The following is a 23,028-nucleotide window of genomic DNA, read 5'->3' as shown; positions in this document are numbered from 1 at the left end:
AGTGTCAGAGATCCAGAGGACCCTGAGACTTAACAGACACCAGAGCGTAGGATGTGCAGTGCCACATTTCCCTGTGTAACAAGTATGGAAAGGCTGTAAGGAGCAGTGCCACTTAACCACATGGATGGCAGCCGCTGGGTGAGAGGGCATTGGTCTCTGTGCCCCAGGGAGGGTAGAAGGAAACCAGGTAGAAGGTAGGGAAACACATGACCTGGGAGGTTCCATGGGAAAATGCCAAGAGGACTGGATTTTGGTGTTATAAAGAAAGGAAAAGGGAGTTTTGGACTGTACCTAACTGCCAACCCAGTTTCTTGGTAAGAAGAGGAACCTTGTGGCTTCTATTATAACTGAGTCACTTCAAAACTGAAGGATGACTCCCAAACTCCCCCCCTCCCCCGGCATAACCACCACCACTCAGCAAGTGCCACCACACTCAGCACGAATTGTTTTTTAGTTGTTAATGGACAGCTTTCCCCCTCCTGGGGAGTCTAAACGGCGGGATGGAACAATGAATCTGGAGGGCTACATGATTTCATGGAGGGGAAGTTGGGGGTCTCTGAAGGGAAGGAATGCTGGAGTTTTTTAGTTTGTTTTTCTCCTGCTCAACTTTGGAGGAGCAGCTAGGTGGCTCAGTGAATGGAAAGACAAAGGCAGAGATGGGAGATCTTGGGTTCAAGGTTGATACTTCCTAGCTGTGTGACCCTGGGCAAGTCACTTAACTGCCAGTTGCCTAGCTCTTACTGCTCTTCTGCCTTGGAACTGATATTTGGCATCAATTCTAAGACAGAAGGTAAGGGGTTTTTCAAAGAAATTGGAACTTTTACCTGCTCCATATTTGACCAAGACCAGATCATCCCTTTGTAAACAGCTTAGTGGCCCCCTCCTTCTGAGGACTAATGCTCCTGATGCTGGTTGTAGTGTAGACACCTGATCTGCTTTAGCTTTATTGTGTAGCTCAGTGCTTGAGAGATTCACCAGCCTGTCACACAGCTGACATAGGCGTGTACCACCACACTCAGCAAGAATTGTTTTGCATTTTCTAGGGAGTGAAATCAAGCTTGTCCTGAATCCAGAAATATATACCGAGAGATGCTTGCAAGGAACATAGTGCTGATTTTTTTTTAATCCACATCTAGAAGACCTATACTGATATTCCTAGGAAAACTATGGGTGGGGGCAAAATAGGTCAAAGATATGATTTTGTGAGAAACCTTCAAGATCAGTTTATATAAGCCCAAAGTTTGGGGCAATGGGTTGCATAGAGATGAAGAAACTGAAGTCTTGCCTTTTGCAAACATGCCCAGACCTCTTTCAGCCTTCACTTAACCCTGCCATCCCCTCAAGCTATTGCTCTATATTTCTTCTCCCTTTCACAACCAAATTATAAAGATTCTTTACTCAGTATTTCCATTTTCTTATCTTCCCGTCATTTTTCTATCCTTTGCCATCTGACTCCACCCAACCACCTTGCTCCCAAATGAAATTGCTTTTTCCAAAGTTATATGTTTTCTTCATTGTTATGTTCAATGGCAAAAAAAGAAATCAATAAATAATTACATGAATCCAATGACCTTTCCCTGGTCCTCATTCTTCTTAACCTCTCTAATACTGTTGATCACTTTGTTTTCCCTTGGGCTTCTGGGACTCTGCTGTCTTTGTTCTTCTCCTGCATGTTTCACCCCTCCTTCTCATTCTCCTTTTCTGGACCATCATCCATGTCCCACCCTCCTCTTCTATCTATATTCTATTCCTTGGTAATCTCAGCAATTCCTCTTGTTCTGTTATCTATGTAGAAAGCTCCCAAACCTATTTAATCAACTCCAATCTCCTCTCCACTCTAAGACTACATTTACCAACTGCCAGCTGGGTCTCTCTGTGAATCTCCCTCACTATCTCAAACTTAACATATCCAAAAATAAAACTCACATTTTTACCCAAACTTGTTGCTTTTCCAAATGTCCCTGTTTTTGTTAAGAGTATCATCACTACTCCATTCACCTCAGAACCATAACTGATTCTCCCCTTTCCTCCTCCCCTTCCAGTTTTCATATCTTGTTGACTCATCTCACAATTACATAATCCTTTTGAAAAATAAATTAAATCTTATTTAATTAAATAAAATCTTATATTTTCAATTCACAAAAATCTACCTTTTCTTCCTCTTCATTCTCATTTTTCATCTCCAATTAAGGATGAAAGAAATACAAAACTCTTGTTCCAAATATGTTTAAATTAAGCAAAACAAATTCCTATGTTGGTTATGTCCAAAAAGATGTGTCTCAATCTGTACTCTGAGTCCATTAACTTTGTCAGGAGATGGGTAGCATGTTTATTCATGAGTCCTTTAGAATCATAATTAGACATTGTACTAATCAGAATTCCTGCCTTTCAGTTATTTGTGTTTATAATGATGTTGTCACTGTATAAATCATTCTGATTCAGCTCACTTCTCTCTGTATCAGTTCATATAACTTTTTCTGAGTTTCTCTGAAACCATCCCCTTTATCATTTCTTATATCATAATAATATTCCATAAAATTATATACAATTATGTACTTGTACATATATACAATATATGTAACTTGTTCAGCCATTCCCCAGTTGATGGACACCCCCTTAGTTTCCAGGTATTTTTTGCCATTACAAAACAAGTTACTATACAATTATTTTTGCATCCTTAGGTTTTATATTTCTGAGAATTTCCCTTTTCTACTTACCTTTTTTAAAAACTCTTACCTTCTATCTTAGAATTGATACTGCATATTAGTTCCAAGGCAGAAGAGTGGTAAGGGCTAGGCACTGGGGGTTAAGTGAATTGCCCAGGAACTAGGAAATGTCTGAGGTCAAATTTGAATCCAGGACCTCATTTCTAGACCTGGCTCTTAATCTACTAAACCACCTAGCTACCCCTCCCTTCCTTATTATTCCCTACCCCCCTTACCTTCTCTTCTTTTTTTTTTCCTGTTCAGTGAAATATATTTCTATACCCAGTTTGTTTGTGTGTTTGTTTTCTTCCCTTCTTTGACTAGTTCAGATGAAAGTGAGGTTCAAATATCACTCAATTTCCTCTACGCCTTCCTTGTTTATACAAATCTCTATTTGTATATGCTGATGATACAAGATAATCTCCCTTTTCCTTCCTCTTTTCCCCCCCTGCTCTAGTGTATTCTTCTTTATCTTCTATTCATTTTTTAAGATCATCAAAATATAACAGAACCATTCTTATGGCTCCTCTCTCATTATTTATCATTTATCATTTAGGGATAGCTCTATAAACCCCAGTGGATAAGATTTTGTGGGGGCATGTGTATCCTCTCCCCATATTAGAATATTTTTTTCAACCTCTCAAGTTGGAAGCTCTAGATTTTGAATCTGAGGTTCCTGGGAGTTTTCATTTTGGTGTTTCTTTCAGGAAGCAACTGATGGATTCCTTCTATTCTTTTTTGTTCTCTGGTTTTTTTTAAAGCCCTCATCTCCTATCCTAGAACTGATACTAAGTATTGGTTCCAAGGCAGAAGGGCAGCAAGGGTTAGGCAATTGGGGTTAAGAGACTTGTTCAGTGTCACAAAGCTAGGGAGTGTCTGAGTGTCTGAGGCTAGATGTGAACCCAGGTCCTCTAAAATCTGGGTCTAACATTCCATCCACTATGTTACCTAGCTGTCCCAGCTCTCAATTTCTAAGAGATCTGGACTGTTTTCTTTTATGATTTCTTGAAATCTGATGTCTAGGCTCTTTTTTAGTCATGGATTTTAGGTAATCAAATTATTCTTAAATTATCTCTCCTTGATCTGTTTTCTAAATCAGTTGTTTTTGCTGTGAGATACAGTATATTTTCTTTTTTTTTTAACCGTTTGCCTTAGGTTTAATATTTCTTGTTTCTTCATAGAGTTATTATCATCCATCTGATCCATTTCTAATTTTCAGGGAGTTGGTTTTTTTTTTTAACAAAAGTCTTGAATCTCTTGAACCAAGCCCTTTTCAAGTCTTACTTTCAAAGTTTTTGTTTCTTTAACCTTTTTATTTCTTTTAGTGCCCCTTTTTATTTATAAGATTTTGAAACTTTTTAAACTCTTCATCTCTCCCAGGAATTATAGTTGACCTTGAGCCCAAGCTGTGTTTTTCTTTGAGGCATTGCTTATAGGTGTTTCGGACTCATTCTCTTCTTATGGATTTGTGTCTTACACATGCCAATCCTCATAAGAGCTTTTAATGGTCAAATTCTTTTTTTTTTTGACTTGTTCATTCTTCCAGCTTACTTTCGATTTCTGATTTTATTTTAGGATTGGGCTCTTCATAACTTTGTAAGCAATGTTTGCACTGACGTTCCCCCACCACATTCCTATGGCTACTTTCTTGGGATATTGAATATTGTTGTCCTAGGATTTCAGGGATACTCATGCTGAGGACCTCTAAGTTTTCAGTTCTCCACAAATGGCCAGGTCCAGGGCAAAGTCAGATTGGTATTCTCCTTGTCTAAACTCTGTAGTTTTCTAATTTTGGTTTGGTTTGGAGCAACACATCTGTTGGCTTGCCCCAGTTGGAGTTCCAGTAGGCAGTGCTACTAGTTCAGAGTGACAAAACTACAGGCCCACTTTTGGATTCCTGCCTTGATTGTATCTCTCCAGGCTTCAGAAAAGGCTGGAAGCTGAAGCTAAGGCTCTATTCCTGGGATCAGAGCCACATAGCTACAGCTTGCTTCTAAACTTGTTTCTTTCTCAGCACACAACTGAGGGCCTTTGACCATTCCTTACCCTGGAATGATAGTGCAAAGTTCCCTCTTCAGCCTACCCTGGATCCTAGAACTAGATAGTGAGCAGCAGATCTGCCATTTGGAAGTAATTCCTGCACCCTGCACAAGATTAGGCTGTCTTTGCTGGATTGGATCCCTCCTTACTGTGGCACATGGCCTCTCTGTGTGTTGGATTGCTCAGTACAGCAATTCCTATTTAGTCTGACCCAGGTTCCAACATCCATAGATCTTCCTGTCTGTTTTTTCCGATGTACGTTGGAAAAATGACTTGCTGATTTTTCTCCCTTATATTTCCAAATCAGAGCTAGATTTATTATATGTTCTAGAGCAATTTGAAGGAGTTATAGGGTAGAAATCAGCTATACTTTCTTCTGGAACTCTGCAAACTGGGCTCCATTTCCTTCCATTCAACTCACATGGCTCAGTTTCTTAGCACCTGAGGCCTAGAATATGGCAATAGCCTTTGATCTCCCCATTTCTAGGCTTTCCTCACTTTACTCTACAGCACACATAGTTGCCAAAGTGATATCCTAGAACATAAATCTGACCACATCACCACCTCTCCCTCTATACACACGTACTCAAAACCCACATTACCTTTCTATTGTCTCTAGAATAAAATTAAAAGTAGTCATATTGATTTTTTTAACCTGTACCTTTTGTCTTAGAATCAATACTAAGTATTAGTTCCGAGACAGAAAAGTGGCAAGGGGTAGACAATGGGGGTTAAATGACTTGCCTAGGGTCACACAGCTAGGAAGTGTCTGAGGTCACATTTGAACCCAGGACCTCCCATCTCTAGGCCTGATTCTCTATCCACTGAGCCACTTAGTTGCCCTATATAATAGAATCTTAATAAATGTTTCTTGACTGACCATCTCTTAGCCCAGTGTCACTATTTGACTCTTTTGTGACCGCAAATTATTTACTTAATATCTCTGAACCTCAGTTTCCCAGCAAAATGAGAATAATGTTGTTGTTCAGTTATTTTTCAGTTATGCCCAACTCTTTGTAACTCTATTTAAGTTTTTTTATTATCATGCAAAAACACTTCCATATTGGTCATTGTAGTAAGAGCACACTCATACAAAACCAAAATCCTCATATAAAACCTTAGTTACATTGATGTAAAATCTAGTATGCTTTCTTCTGCCTCCATCCTACTCTCTAGTAGTTCTAGTACTTCTCTCTCTGGAGGTGGAGAACATTCCCTGTAATAAGTCTTTCAGGACTGGCCGAGATCACTGCATTGCTGAGAGTAGCCAAGTTTTCATAGTTCATCATCATCATCACACGGTATTGCTTTGTACGTACAGTACATACAGTGTTGCTATATGCAATGTTCTCCCAGTTCTGCCCATTTCAGTCTGCATCAGTTCCTGCAGATCTTTTCAGCTTTTTCTGAAATCATCCTGCTTATCATTTCGTCTAGCACAGTAGTATTCCATCACCAACATGTACCACAATTTGTTCAGCCATTCCCCAGCTGATGGACATCCCTTCAATTTCCAATTCTTTGCTATAAATATTTTTATACAAACAAGCCCTCTCCCCTTTCTTTTTGTCTCTTTGGGATACAGACCCAGTAATGGTATTACAAGATCAAAGGGTATGCACAGTCTCATAGCCCTTTGGGCATCATTTAGGTTTTCTTATTGAAGATACCAGAGTGGTTTACCCTTTTCTTCTTAAACTCATTTAACAGATGAGGAAACAGAGGCAAACAGGATAAAGTGACTTGCCTGCAGTCACACAGCTGAGTGTCTATGGCCAGATTTGAACTCGGGTCTTCCTGACTCTGGCCCAGCACTCTATCCACTGTGCTACCTAACTGCCCCCAAATGGGAATAATACCTGCATTACAAATTTGAGGGTAGAATTGTAAAAATGAAATAATATAATGTGTGAAAGGACTTTTACCAGACTTCCATGTGAATAAAAGATAAAAACATTGGTTCAATTCATCACAGGTATCTACTATAAACAGTTTTTTGTGTGTGATATTGAAGGAAAGAGAAAATTTTGATAATTCAATTAAACAGGTACTTCTTAGATACTTGTTGAGTATAAAACACTATGCTACGTATGAAGATCTTTTTTTAAAAGTTCTTGATTTTAAGGAGCTCACATTCTACTGGTGGGAGGCAGGGAGGGCAGGGATACACAGTAAATGTCACAGGAGATAAGGAGGAAAGGGAGCAAAGGAGAAACCACTCAAAGTGCTCCAAGACTATTTGGTGAAGAAAAGAACAGTAATTAAACAACTGAGGTGATGAGAGGCAGAAGGGGGAAAGGATAAGGGAATTGGTAACTGAGCAAAGACTCCAAAGAGCCATATAGGTGGATAATTTAACTAAGGAGAGAGGAACTACTTGGTGCCCCTACCCTGGGGTTCATTCTACCTTCTTCCATCTCTGGACTTAGGAGAGTAGGGACCCCAGCTATGATCCCTCTCAAGGAGTAGTTTTTGAGGCTTCCTCAATATATGACCCTCTTGGTTGCCATGTGCAAAGGTGGCATTTTTTCTACCCTCTGTTACCATATGGTGGCCACTATTACTGTGTGAAGCAACACATACCTGTCCTTTTATCTTTTGTCATGAATCCCATGGACTGAGTCTACAGGGAAGGTAGAATCCACCAGAGAGGAGAGAGGGTTGCTTGATGCCCTCCAATAAAAGAAAAGGGAGTTTCTTTGATTGCTGAAGGGCTCTAATTGGGTTTTTTGTTGCATCAGATAGAATCTGTCCTATATCTCCCATTTTTTTTTTTGCCTGAATATTCACAGGAAAACGAGGTACTGTTTCTAGGGGACCCTTAGGTTAAGGTACAAACTATGGAGATTATTACTGAGAAGAGCCCTCAAAGTAAACCCTATCCATCATGCCAGGGACCAGGAAGAAGTAAATTTCTATAGGTGGTCAAAGATGTAGATGTGGAGTTTGCAACAGATATTAAGATGGTAGGAATTGATGTGAGAATCATCTATTTAAAGAAAATAATTAAAGCTGTAAACGAAATTACTAAAGGAAGGACAGAGAGAGAGAAGGAGAGAGAGGAGAGAGAGAGAGAAAGGAGAGAGAGAGAGAGAGAGAAGGGTCGGGTGGGAGGAGTAAAGAGAGATACCCAAGATCAGACCCTCTCAGAACACTTAGATATCGGGAAGAAAACAAGGAGCTGGCAAAGAAAAAAGAAGAGATGGAGAGGAGAGCTTTCTGTAATGAAAGAGTGGAGAAGAGAGTATCTGGATGGAGGAGATGGTCAGCAGCATAAAATACTGCAGAGACCCTGAGGTTTTATGAAATCAATTTAATTTCAATTCAATAAGCACTCAAGTCTCAACTATGTACAAAATACTGTGCTAGGCAATGGAAGCACAAAGGCAAAATGGAAATCAATGCCTGCCCTCAAGGAACTTGTATTCTGCTGAGGTGATAAACATAATTTGAAGAAGACAGCAGCAACTAGGAAGTTCAAGACAATTAATTAAACATCATTTTGATAGAAGCTAAGAATTCTAAGAATTAGAAGTAAGGGATGAGGGCATTAGAGCCTGGCAAGAGCACAGAGGCTAGAGATGGGATTCCAGGATCAAAGAACACCAAGTAGGCCAATTGTCTGGAATAAATAATGCATAAAGGGAAATAATATGGAAAGACAAGTTGAATTCAGTTTGCAAAGGCTTAAATGCCAAGCTGAGGAATTTTTGTTGTTTTATTTTTGTTTTTTCTTTATGTTAGAAGCAATAGAAAGCCACTAAATATTCTTGAGCAGGTGAATGGTACACTCATACTTTTTGTTCTATGAAAATTGTTTTGTTAGCTATGTGGAAATTGGACTAAGTATCCACTCAATAAAAAAAAAATGAATGAATGAAGAATGACCATTATCCAGACTGTAGTACTCAGTTTGGACATGTTGGGTGGGTGTGTTGGGAGGGGGGTGCGGTACACCCATCTTGGACCAACATTGTAGTTGAGTAATGAGTTAGGCAGATTGAACAGAAGGAGGAGAGCAGTCTGGATGCCTTTAGGAAATTGCCAAGTTCTTTTATGGCCACAAGTTTCTCCCTAAAAATGGTCCATCTTTTTAATATCAATTCTTCTGGTGGTGAATAGTGTGAGTAGTAGAACTACATAATTGCTGAAGTATTGAAGAAGGTAATGAGGAGGAGATGTATGGTATGAGGAGGCTGCAATAACAAATAAGGAATTAATAAGAAGCAGTTGAAAGGGTGTCACCAAAAACTTATGAACAACAACAACAAAAAGGTAGGCCAGTCATATTGGGAAAATGAAAGAGAGTCAACTGATGGCCCCCAAGGTACCCCAATGCCAAACTTGAGGAAAGTCCTTACAGCATGTTGAGAGAATGATTATAATAATAACTAGCATTTATATAGCACCTTAAAGTTCACTGAGTGCTTTTATAAATTTTTTCTTATCCTTCACAATAGGCCTGGGAGGCAGGCACTATTATTATTATCATTTTACAGATGATAACTGAAGCAGACAGATGTTAGATGATTTGCCCAAGATCTCACAGCTAATAAGTATCTGAAGCTGGATTTGAATTCAAGTCTTCCTGGTCAGGTACTTTATCTACTATGCCACCTAACTACCTCTAATATACAGGATACCCTGTGGCACACTTATGGAAGGACATAGATAGAGTAGGGCCAAATGGATCATGATCTCCATTGTTAGAAGTAATAATGAAATCATAGACCTGTTGAAGCATTACAGTGAAAGATGAATTGAAGAGGGTAAAAAGTGAAAGCAAGGAGTCTAATTAGGAAACTACTGTAAGAGTCTGGGGGGCAAGTGATGAGAGCCTGAACAAGGGAGGTAGCCCTGGGAATTGAAAGATGGGGATGGATGTAAGAAATACTGTGGAAGTAGAAGTGATAACTCGTCACAACTGGTTGTGAAGATAAATGAGAGAAAAGGAAGAGAAAAGAGTCAAAGATGACTTCAAGGTTATTAAACTGGGTGATAGTATTGGGATTGGAGGGCTCGGAGGTAAGAGAGTGAGAGCCATCTTGGACATGCCGAGTTTGAAATTCCCATGGGATTGTAAAAGTTTAAAATTTAAGTTTTTATGGGATATTCAAGTAGAGATGTCCATCAGATATGGGACTGGTATTCAGAAGAAAGAATAGGACTAGATATGAAAATTTAGGAGTCATTTCTAGAAAGGTGATCCTTGAATCCATGGGAGCTTAATGAGATCCTTGAGAACATATTATAACAAGCAAAAGATGAAATATCTGAAGTAGCAAAGGTTTGCTCTTTTAATTATATCAATTTATTAAACAAAGCATGCCAGTTGCCTAAGAAATTGAGACCAGGCCCCTTTCTCAATAGAGGACCAGACTCCAGTCTTTTATACATTAAAAACAATTAATCAAATAAGTCCAATTAATTAAAAGAAAAATATAAATAACATTAAGTAATTCTGATTTCTAATTGGATGAAAGATTAGGAACTTTCCAAGTTGGATAGGGGAGAGTGAACAAGAACAATTCCCTGAATTCAGAAAAAGAGGTATCCCACTCCTCCCAAGTAAATGTCTGTAAATAATTAAAGGAACATGGAAAATAATAACTGATCACTATGGGGCCAGTTTTCAGATAAGACATTTGGTTTGCTTGAGATGAACACTTCTGAGAAAATTCCTTACATCAGTCTTTGGATCTGACAGCCTTTCTGGTCAATATAACCTAGGTCCTTGGTTAAGGGTCTCTAAACAGCAGGTACAAGTGATCCAGCTTCCCTGCCATACAGAGCTAGGTTCAAACAATGCAATAAGGTTTTCTCCCAATCCCCACAACTGAATAAAATTTTCTTACAAGACAGAATTCAGACTAGGTCCATAATTGAATAGAAGACTTTGGAGCTAAGCAGTAAAGATGACACACAAAACTGTCTTAAATTAATTGAAGTTATCTTTTTTAAATTAAATTTTGTTTCAGTCAAGAAAAATCTTCCTTCTTTTCCTCTCATCTCTTTTCCCTCTCCCCCAAGAGTAAGAAAGAAAAACAAAAACCTTTACTAACATGTATAGTCAGGCAAAACATTCTCCTATTGGCTGTGTTCAAAAATATCTATCTCAGTCTGCACTCTGAGCCCATAAATTCTTTATCATGTTTTATCACAACTAGAATCATGGTTGATCATTGCATTGACCAGAATTCCTAAGTCTTTAAAAATTGTTTGTATTTGCAGTATTGTCACTATATGAACCATTTACCTGGATCTGCTCGTTTCACTCTGCTTCATTTCATACATGTCTTCTAGGGTTTCTCTAAAACCATTCCCATCACCATTTCTTACAGCACAATAGTATTCATATACCATAATTTATTCAGCAGTTCACCAGTTGATAACATCCACACAGTTCCATTTCTTTGCCACCACAAATATAGGTGCTATAAATATGTTTTGTATCTTTAGAGTTTGTTTTGCTTAAGGTAAATTCCTAATCTACCCTTCCCCCCTTTTAAATGAAAATTGTTCTTATTTTAGCACTCTTTTTTTTTCAAATTGAGTTCTAAGTTCTCTCCTTTCTTCCCATCCTTCCCCCCCACCCCTACACCCACTGAGAAGGCAGGCAAAATTATATCAATTTTATGTGTGAAATCATGCAAGGCTTTTTTCCCCCCCATATTAGCCATACCATTAAAAAATAAAGCAAGAAAATTATACTTCAATTTGCTTTCAAAGTTCATCAGTTCTCAAGAGGTGGATAGCATTTTTTCATCCTATCTTTTGGAATTGTCTTGGACTGTTGTACTGATTAGAGTAGTCAAGTTGATCATTATTGCCACATTGCTGGTACTGAGCACAATGATCTCTCAGTCCTTCTCACTTCACTTTGCATCAGTTCATACAGGTCTTGCCATATTTTTTCTGAAACCATCTCCCTCATTATTTCTTATAGCACAATTGTACTCTATCACATTCATATACCCCAATTTATTTAGTCATTTCTCAATTGATGAGTATCAACTTGATTTCCAGTTCTTTGCCACCACAAAAGGAGCTGCTACAAATACTTTATACATATTATGTCCTTTTTCTTTGATCTCTTTGGGGTACATACCTAGTAGTAGTTTGTTTGTTGCTTTGTCCTTCATTTTTTAAAACAATCCGTGACATCAGGGGATGATTTGTACATGAATTGGAATTACGAGAGGCATAGTTGCATATTCATCAGCCTCACTCTCTCTTTCACAGCACAGTCATCTAAGTCCAATAACAATCCAGAAGTCAGGGCAATTGGTGGTGGCCTAGAATGCAGTGGATGATCTTGGCTTCTTCAATGTCTAATCAAGCTCTAAGTGTTCTACAGCATCTGCTTCAGCTGCCTTCATGGGCATTGGAACAAATTGTCTCATTTGCTCATTCCACCGGGGAAGTCTTCATATGCCTGGGGCAGACATCCTCCTAACTCACCAATAGCTTTGTGGCCTATCAGTAACCCTCAACCTGGTTTAGCCCAGTCAAGATAGTTTTACCAGGGTGCGACCACTGCACAGGCTACAATTTGAAGCCAAAGATGAAGATTAAGTGCCAGGTGGACCCCAAAAGTAGATGACCAACCCTAAAAAGGATTCCCACTAGAGGTGCTAATTATCCTTGAACACTCATAGATCCCTAGTAGTGGTATTTCTGGGTCAAAAGGTATGTAGAATATTATAAGCCTTTGGACATACTTCCAAATTGTTCTCTAGAATGGTAGAACCAGTTCAGGACTCCACCAACAGAGCATCAATGTCCCTGTTTTCCCTCCTCCCCTCTAACATTTGATATTTCTTATAGTTGTGAGGTGCTAACACAGAGTTATTTTAATTTGCCTTTCTCTAATCAATAGTAATTAGAGCATTTTTTCATATGACTATAAATAGCTTTGATTTCTTCTTCTGAAAACTGCCTTTTCATATCCCTTGACCATTTAAGAATTAGGGAATGGTTCTTATTTTTATAAATTTGACTCAGTTCTTTATGCATTTAAGAAATAAGGGATCTCTTAGAGAAACTTAGGATAAAAAATTTTATATTACTTCATTGTCTAAAGTACCTTTTAGCAAAATAGCTTGCCTGGTTATCTCTTTTTGCTTTATTTAAGATTCTTGATTGCTACTGCTAGCTTTTTACTTCAATCAAATCATAACAAATTCTGCTCCAGCCTTTAATTTTAACTCTGCATGTGTTTTTCTGTTTCAAATGTGTCTCTTGTGAGCAAAATATCATTAGATTCTGTTTTCTAGTTCATTGTTATCCACTTCTGTTTATCCTTCTCTCTTTTTATCCTGCCCCTCCTCAAAAGTCCATTTTGCTTCTGACCACTGAATCCCTTAATCCAACCTCCATTTTATTATCCCGTTCCCCTACTATTTCCTCTAATGGGCAATATATATTTTTATATCCAACTGAGTATGTATTTTTAAAAAAATGTTTTATCTTTATTTTATTTTAGTAACAAATTTCCACATAAGTTTCCCAAGTTTTATGATTCATGTTGTCTCCGTCCCTTCTTCCCTTCCCCTTCCTAAAGTTGACAAGCAGTTTCAATCTTGGTTATACATGTATTATCCTACAATACATGTTTTCATATTATTCATTTTTGTAAGTGAATAATCTTGTAAAACCAAAACCCCAAATCGTATACCCAAATAAACAAGTGATAAATCATATGTTTTCATCTGCATTTTATTCTTCAACAGTTATTTCTCTAGAGGTGAATACCATTCCTTTTTTTAAGTTCCTCAAAATTGTCCTGGATCATTGTATTGCTATTAGTGGCAAAAATCTATTACATCTGATCATCCCATAATATTTTCAGTTACTGTGTATAATGTTCTCCTGGTTCTGCTTATTTCACTCTTCATCAGTTCATTCAGGTCTTTCCAGCTCTTTCTGAAATCCTCCTGTTCATCATTCTTTATAGCACACAATAGTATTCCATCACCATCATGTGCCACAGTTTGTTCAGCCATTTCCCAATTGAAGGACATCCCTTTTGTTTCCAATTCTTTGCCACCACAAAAAGTGCAGCTATAAATATGTTTGTACAAACAGGTCTTTTCCCATTAAAAACAATCTCTTTGGGATGCATATCTATTAGTGCTACGGCTGGGTCAAAAGGTATGCATTCTTTATAGCCCTTTGGGCAGAATTCCAAACTGCCCTCCAGAATGGCTGGATCAATTCACAACTCCACCAACAATGCATGTGTGCCAATTTTGCCACATTTCCGTCAACATTTATTATTTTCCATAACCATCATATTGGTCAATTTGATAGGTGTGAGGTAGTACCTCAGGGTTGTTTTAATTTGTATTTTTCAAATCAAGAGGGATTGAGAACATTTTTTATTAGATTATTGATAGCTTTGATTTTTTCATCTGAAACCTGCCTATTCATATCCTTTGACCATTTATCAATTGGGGACTGACTTGGATTCTTGTAAATTTGACTTAATTCTTTATGTATTTGAGAAATGAGACCTTTATCAAACAATTTTGTTATAAATCCCCCCCCCCCCCAGTTTGTTGCTTCCCTTCTAATCTTGGTTGCATTGGTTTTGTTTGTACAAAACCTTTTTAATTTAATGTAATCAAAATGATTCATTCTCTTGTTTAGTCATAAATTATTCCCTTCTCCATAGATTTGACAAACTATACTATGTTCCTCTAATTTATTTATATCTCTCTTTATGTTTAAATCATGTACTCATTTTTACCTTATCTTAGTATATGTTGTGGGATATTGATCCAAACCCAATTTTTGCCATACTGTGTTCCAGTTTTCCAAGCAGTTTTTGTTTAATAGTGAGTTCTTATCCCAAAAGCCGGGATCTCTGGGTTTATCAAACACTAGATTGCTAAGGTCATTTACTCCAAGTCTATTCCATTGATCTACCCTTCTATTTCTTAGCCAGTGCCACATTGTTTTGCTCATTACTGCTTTATACTACAGTTTAAGATCAGGTACTGCTTAGGACACCATCCTTCACTTTTTTTTCATTAGTTCCCTTGATATTCTTGACCTTTTGTTCTTCCAGATGAATATTGTTATTATTTTTTCTGGTTCTATAAAAGTTTTTTTGTAATTTGATAGATATGGCACTGAATATGTAACTTAATTTGGGTAGAATTGTAATTTTTATTATATAAGTTTGGCCTGCTCATGAGCAAGTAATGTTTTTCCAATTGTTTAGATCTAATTTTATTCGTGTGGAAAGAGTTTTGTAATTGTGTTCACATAATTCCTGCATCTTGGCAAATAGATTTCTAAATATATTGTCTAGAGTGATTTTTTTTTTAACCCTTACCTTCCATCTTGGAGTCAATACTGTGTATTGGCTCCAAGGCAGAAGAGTGGTAAGGGCTAGGCAATGGGGTTCAAATGACTTGCCCAGGGTCACACAGCAGGGAAGTGTCTGAGGTCAGATTTGAACCTAGGACTTCCCTTCTCTAGGCCTGACTCTCAATCCACTGAGCTACCCAGCTGCTCCCTAGAGTGATTTTAAATGGAAGTTCTGTTTTGAACTCTTGCTGCTCAGTTTTGTTGTAAATATATATAGAAATGCTAATGATTTATGTTGATTTATTTTGTATCCTGCAACTTTGCTAAAATTATTAATTATTTCAACTAGTTTTTTAGTTTATTTTCTAGGATTCTCTAAGCATACTATCATATCATCTGCAAAGAGTGATAGTTTAGTTTCCTTATTGCCTACTTTAATTTCTTCAATTTTTTTTCTTCTCTAATTGCTACAGCTAGCATTTCTAGCATAATATTAAATAACAGTGGTGATCATACACATCCTTACTTCATTCCTGATCTTACTGGGGAAGACTTCTAACTTATCTCCATTGCAGATGATAGTTGCTGATGGTTTTAAATAAATCCTACTTATTATTTTAAGGAAAGGCCCACTTATTCCTATGCTTTCTAGTGTTTTCAGCAGGGATGGGTGTTGTATTTTGTCAAAGGCTTTTTCTGCATCTATTGAGATAATCATGTGATTTCTATTAGTTTGATTATTGATATTAATTATGCTGATGGTTTTCCTCATATTAAACCACCTTGCATTCCTGACATAAATCCCACCTGGTCATAGTGAATAATCCTTGGGATATTTTGCTATATTTGCTTTGCTAATATTTTATTTAAGATTATTGCATCAATGTTCATTAAGGAAATTGGTCTATAATTTTCTTTCTTGATTTTTGGTCTTCCTGTCTTAAGTATCAGCACCATATTTGTGTCATAAAAAGAATTTGGTAGGACTCCTTCTTTACTTATTTTGCCAAATTGTATAGTATTGGGATTAGCTGTTCTTTAAATGTTTGATAGAATTCACTTGTGAATCCATCTGGCCCTGGGGGTTTTTTCTTGGGTAGTTCATTGATGGCTTGTTCAATTTCTTTTTCTGAGATGAGATTATTTAAGCATTCTAGTTCCTCTTTTATTAATCTAGGCAATTTATATTTTTGTAAATATTTATCCATTTCACCTGGATTATCAGAATTATTGCAACTGACTGTGCATATAGAACCAATTCTGATAAGAGGGAGGTTCAGGTAATGCCCAGTTCTCCCCTGTTTCCCTCTACACTGTAAAAGCTCTGTCTTTTCTTTTCTCTTTTCTATAAGAAAATTTCCCCCATTCTACCTCTTCCTTTTCCTTTTTCCCAGTACATCCCTTTCTCACTATATTTTTGTTGGGAGAGATAACCCCAAAATATTTGACTCACAGTTATGTAGACCCCTTTTAACTGCCCTACTAATAATAAAAGTTCTTAGGAGTTACAATTATCATTTTCCCATGTAGGAATATAAACAGTTTAGCTTTATTGATTCTTATGGTTATTCTTTCTTATTTACCTTTTCATGTCTCTCTGCTATGATTTTTTTTTTCCCATCAGGAATGCTTGAAAATCCTCTATTTCAGTAAATAGCAATGTTTCCCCCTGAAGGATTATACTCGGATTCGCTGGGGATTCTTGGTTGTACTCCTGGCTCCTTTGTCTCCAGAATATCTTTTTTTAAGCATTCTACTCCTTTAATGTGGAAGCTTCTAAATCTTGCATAATCCTGAGTGGCTCTACTATATTTGAATTTTTTTTTCTGGCTGCTTGTGATATTTCCTCCTTGCCTAGAAGCTCTGGAATTTGACTGTAACATCCCTGGGAGTTTTCATTTGATAATCTCTTTCAGGAGTTGATAAATACATTCTTTCCATTTCTATTTTACCCTCTGGAACTAAGATTTTAGGGCAATTTTCCTTTATAATTTCTTGAAATATAATTTCTGAGGACAGCTAGGTGGCTTAGTGGATAGAGCCCCAGGCCTGGAGGTGGGAGGTCTTGCATTCAAAACTGGCTTCAGAACTTCCTAGCTGTGTGACTCTGGGCAAGTCACTTAACCCCCATTGCCTAGCCCTTACTGCTCTTCTGCCTTGGAACCAATATACATTATTGATTCTAAGATGGAGGGTAAAATTGAAACCCTGGACCTACTGTCTCTAGGCCAGGCTCTCAATCCACTAAGCCACCAAGCTGTCCCCTCAGACTGTTTTTTGATTGTGACTTTCAGGCAGTCCAATAATTCTTAAATTATATCTCTTTGATCTATTTTCTGATGTAGTATTCAATTTTTTGTTGTTTTTCTGATGCAATATTTCATTTTCTTCTATGTTTTCATGCTATTGACTTTGTTTTATTATTTCTTGATGCCTTATGAAGTCATTAGCTTCTATGGACCTAATTCTGATTTTTAAGAAGTTATTTTCTTCAATGAATTTTTGTATCCCTTTTTTCATTTAACCAGTTACAGTTTTAAAAGAGTTCTATTCTTCATTGAATTTTTGTGCCTCTTTTGCCAATAAGCTGATTCTATTTTTTGAGATTTTACTTTCTTCAGTATTTTTTGTGCCTTTTCTACTGAGCTCTTTTAAAAAATCTTTGCCTTCTCTTTGAGAATCAATACCACAAATTGGTTTTCCAAGGCAAAAGGCTAAGTGATTGGGGTAAAATGACTTGCCCAAGGTCACAGAGGTGGGAAGTGTTTGAAGCCAGATTTTAACCCAGGACCTTTTATCTCCAGGTCTGGCATTCTATCCACTGAACCACTAGCTGCCCCTGTTAATTCTCTTTTCATAATTTTCTGGTCTAAGAGTTCCTGAAGCTGCTGTTGCTATTGTAGCTTGCCTCCAGGGCCTTGCAGAATGTGGTGCTCTCTAGACTGGGCTCTAGTTCCAGTATAGACCTCTCTTATTGATTTTTGTAGTTGCCTTTGGCTGGAAAATAATGTCTCATTTTGACCTTTTATTGGCCCTGCCACTCCAAAATTTGATTTGAGGAGTTATTTTAAAGAGGGACGAGTTCAGCTGGATTGCTACCTATACTCTGGCATCTTAGCTTTGCCTCCTGAAGAATTATCTTGAGTAAGAGGGATAAGACTTGTTCTCTCTGGTCTCAGGAAAGAGAAATAGGAGTAATACACAGAAATTGCAGAAGCAGATTTCAACTTCTTATACAGAAAAATATTCTAATCAGAAATGTCCAAAAGTAGCCTGGGTTACCTTAGGAAGTCATGAGTTCTCCATTACTTTAGATTTTTTAAAGTGGCTAAATGTGAATAAGTTGTAGGGGAGATTCCTTCTTAGGTATGGGATTGGTCTAAATCATCTTAGAGGCTTCTTCACACCGTGATAGGTTTAAAGCAGCATGGGCGGCCAGGAAACAACCTCATTTATAAAATAAGGATAATAATAGCACTTACTATACAGTGTTATAGTGAGATATTGAATGAGATAATATTGATAAAAAGGGTTTAGTACCAGGTACAGAAAGGCATTTTGTTTTCCTCTACCTCTCATCTCAACCTCCCAATCTCAGGAAGGTGCAGGGAGAAACTTGTAATAAATATGCATTGTCAAGCAAAAACATTCCACAAAAATTCTTCTTCTTGAGTCCATTAATTCTTGGTCAGGAGATAGGTAGTCTTCTTCCTCACTGGTCCTTTAGAATTGTGATTGATCACTAAATTATTTGGCTTTAAAGTCTTTCAGAGTTATTTGACTTTTCAATGTTGTTATTTTAAAAATCATTGTCCTAGTTCTGCTCTCTTCACTCTGGATTGTTCATTCAGGTATTCCAGGTTTCTTTGAAACCTTCTGACCTCAGATACTTGGTAGCCTTGTGACCCTGGGCAAGTCACTTAACCTCTGTTTGCCTCATTTTCCTCATCTATAAAATAAGGATAATTATAGTGCTTCCTATTTAGGGTTATAGAGAGATATTGAATGAGATAATATTTGTAAAAAGTGTTTAGTACAGTGCCTGGCATGTGATAAGTGCTTTATAAATACTTATTCCTTTTCCCCTTTCCATCTCTTTCATTATTTCATTTTTGAATACATTGTTTTTTCTAGAAGGCAATTTGGAATTGTGCCCAAAGGGCTTTAAAGGAATACTGCTGGGAGCAGCTGGGTGGCTCAGTGGATTGAGAGCCAGGCCCAGAGATGGGAGGTCCTGAGTTCAGTTCTAGCCTCAGATACTTCTTAGTTGTGTGACTCTGGGCAAGTCACCTAACCCCCATTGCCTAGCCATTACCACTCTTCTGCCTTGGAACCAATGCATAGTATTGAGTCTAAGATGGAAGGTAAGGGTTTAAAAAAAAATAAAAGAATGCTTGCCCTTTGGTTCAGCAATACTACTACTAGGTTTGTGCCCCAAAGAGATAATAATAATTAAAAAAAAAAAACTTGTACCAAAATATTCATAGCTGCGCTCTTTGTGGTGACAAAAAAAAATTGGAAAACGAGGGGATGCCCTTCAATTGGGGAATGGCTGAACAAATTGTGGTATCTGATGGTGATGGAATACTATTGTGCTAAAAGGAATAATAAAGTGGAGGAATTCCATGTGAACTGGAACAACCTCCAGGAAGTGATGCAGAGTGAGAGGAGCAGAACCAGGAGAACAATGTACATAGAGACTGAAACTTTGTGGAATGATCAAATGTAATAGAATTTGCTACTAGTAGCAATGTGATGATCCAGGATAATCCCGAGGGACATAAGAGAAAGCATGCTATCTACATCTAGAGAAAGAACTGTGGGAGTAGAAACACAGAAAAAACAAACAAACCATATGATTTATTACATTTGTATGGGTATATGATCTATGGTTTTGGTTTTAAAAGATTGCTCTGTTAGAAAAATGAATAATATGGAACTAGGCATCAAATGATAACATTTGTATAACTTAGTGGAATGGTCTGTCAGCTGTGGGAGGGGGGAGAGAAAATGAATTATGTGACCATGGAAAAATATTTTAAAAATTAAATATATATATTTAATTTATTTCATTAAATATTTTCTACTCACACATACAAAAATCTTAACATTAAAATTTTTAAATGTTGAGATCCAGATTCTCTTCCTCTACCACTCCCTCACCCCACTATTATATCTGTTAAACATGTGAAATTATTCAAAACATTTCCTTATTAGCCACATTGCAAAAGAAAACACAGACACAAACATAAGGGGAAAAGGAAGAAACTCTTCATTTTATAGGTGAGGAAAACTGAAGCCCAGGGGGGGTGAGTGACTTATACAAAGTCATCTGAGCAATAAACATCCAACAGAGGAATTGAACCCAGGTCTTCTGACTCCAAAGCCAGTGTCCTTTCCATAGTTTTTAGCAAAATAGGATGGATTGAGAAGACCTAAACATATTTTCTTTCTCCTAACACTCTCAGTAAAGAAGTACTATATATAAGTGAAGTTTATGGCATCAGTAGGCACACATTTTTGCCATTTCTACTGTATTTATAGTTTTTAAAAATCCCTTTTGTGAAACTGATAGAGAATTAAGATGAAGCCAAGTAGCAATAATTTAAAGAAGTAACTAAGGGACTGGGCATTGGTAATGATTCTTTTGTATTTTCTTGATATTTTTATTAATGGTTTATTTAGAACTTTAATTTCAATGTATTTATTAATTGTTTCTATCTTCAGCCAAGCCTTCTCAACCTTTGGTGTCTGGCCCCCAGGGGAGAATAAACGTTGGGCAGGTGGAGAATTTCACCTGTAAGGCACATGGCTTCTCCCCCAAAGACATCAAACTGAAATGGCTTAAAAATAACAATGACATTACCACCAACTTACCCAAGATTTTCCCTGAGAATAATAGCGTCTCCTACAACATCACCAGCACAACTCAGGTGAAACTGGAAGCTAATGATGTCCACTCCAAGATCATCTGCGAGGTGGATCATGAAACATTAGAGACTCCTCTTCAAGGGAAAATGAATTTGTCCAGCATTATTCGAGGTAGGTGAACCTTTGCCCTGAACACATTCCCCACTTCCTACCCTATTTTCCCTAATTAGCTCTGGAGCATAGGCGACCCTTCTTTAGACCTGAGCAGGGACTGTCTTCTGCCTCTCTTTCTATCCCCAGCTCTTGGCACAGGACCTGGTACATCGTAGGCACTTACTAAATGCTCATGGACTGATTGGCCTGAACCAGAGCTGCTTCAAAAAATTGACCTTTAGCTATTAACCGTGCAGCCCAAAGAGAATCTTCTGAGATTTGGCCCTGGGAACTGCCTTTCCATGTATCTTTATCCCTTACTCACAGCATCCCTTCTCCTGTCTCCTGAGTTCACTCTTCAGAGAATCGAGATAACAGTTCCCAGTCCCCTGAGAGCTCACACGGCTTTTCTCTCCTTGTGTTCCAGATGTGTTTATAGATGAGGAAGTGGAAAGCTTAAAAATTCAAAGTGACTTCCTTGGGGGTTACACATCTAGTAAGCTTTGGAAATGGAATCAAATCTAGGCTTCCTGATCCCCAAACTAGTGATCCTCCCATGATACCATGGAATTGCTTTCCAATTCAGCATTGGACATGGGGTTATGGACAGTACCAGAGCCTTTGCCCTCAGAATGCCAGGAAAGCAGAGGAAAAGGAAATAGAGGAATATGGTATAGTGGGGAAAAGGAGTTAGAAGATTTGGGTCAAGAACTGTTATTTGCCACATCTTTGACCCTGGGCAAGACGTAAAACCTTCTGAGACTATTTCCACATCTGTAAAATAAGGCATAACAATACTTACTTAGTCTGGCTCCCAAAGCTATGGTGAAAAAGATGATATAGAAACCAAAAGGACTCATGTGAGGTAGGTTTTGTAATTATCCCCTTTAACAAATGCAGGAAAATGAGGCAAACAGACTCTTCCAAGATCACACAGTAAGTATCTGGGGTCAGATTTGAACTCAAGTCTCCAGACCCAGTTCTTTTTCCATTGCACCTTGATCAGGAATCTTACGTGGTAAGGAAAGGGTAGTTTTAGTGTTTTGATAGGATTGGGGGACTTCAGACTCCACTGGGCATGCAGAATTTCCAATGGAAATACATCAATCAAAGCAATGTGCAAGCAGTTACACTCATCTTCCTTGCTGGTTTACAGGGAAGATGAATCTTAAGGATCTCATAGATACAAAGGGTGTACTCTAGCTTGGTAAAGAATTAACCTGAGGTTCCCATAAGGAAATCAGGTCTTCCCAGAGACTGAAACAAAGGAGACAGAGGGTGAGAAATATGAAGAGGGTTGTGCTTGGGGGGTTGTGTTTCATCATATACAGAGGTCACTTCAAAGAGGGACAAAGTTGTATTGGATTAGAGGCATAAAAATGCTTATACTGTATGCTACTCAGAGGCATCTAGGTGGTGCAGTGGACGGGGTACTGAACCCAAACTTGGAAAAACCCAAGTTCAAATGGAACTGTGTGACTCTGGGCAAGTCACTTAACTCTGCTTGCCTCAGTTTTCCACTCTTTAAATGGGGATAATCATGGCATGGATAGGTCCCAGGATTATTGTGAGGATCAAATGAGATAATATTTATAAGTGCTTTGCATACCTTAAAATGATAAATGAATAGCAGTTATTATTTTTGTATGAGATGTTTGGATTACATTATGTCCCTGGTTTACAGTGACCCCTTTTTGCTTTCCCAGACCATCACCTGCTCTGGCCTTGATTCTTTCGCCCTCCAAAACACCCATAGTTTACCAATTCAACCATATACTGCCATGGACCCTTGATATCCCCTGTTCCTCTGTCTGCTCATCACTCATCCTTTCGAAACTCCAGCCCAGTATTTCTTCAATCCTCTCTTCTCTTCTACTGCTCCTATGCTACTGAGCATCTCTAGAAAATATTGCACAACCATACTGTATGGGGCCTCGAATGT

At 37.8% G+C, this 23,028-nt stretch overlaps 1 protein-coding gene across 11 annotated transcripts in view; it reads left to right on the top strand.

The window, feature by feature from the left end:
* The window catches only part of LOC100023014 (tyrosine-protein phosphatase non-receptor type substrate 1), a 73,892-nt gene that overhangs the window by 29,160 nt on the left and 21,704 nt on the right, over nt 1-23,028 (top strand). For all 11 annotated transcript variants that reach the window (XM_056812375.1, XM_056812376.1, XM_056812377.1 and 8 more), the window contains exon 4: nt 20,790-21,104. In XM_056812375.1, the coding sequence (XP_056668353.1) occupies nt 20,790-21,104 (315 nt within the window). The remainder of the gene's footprint in view (nt 1-20,789; nt 21,105-23,028) is intronic.

This window comes from Monodelphis domestica, chromosome 1 (assembly GCF_027887165.1).
Source record: "Monodelphis domestica isolate mMonDom1 chromosome 1, mMonDom1.pri, whole genome shotgun sequence".
NCBI lineage: Eukaryota > Metazoa > Chordata > Mammalia > Didelphimorphia > Didelphidae > Monodelphis > Monodelphis domestica.
Note: the sequence above shows the minus strand (reverse complement) of the source record. Positions and strands in the feature narration are given on the sequence as shown.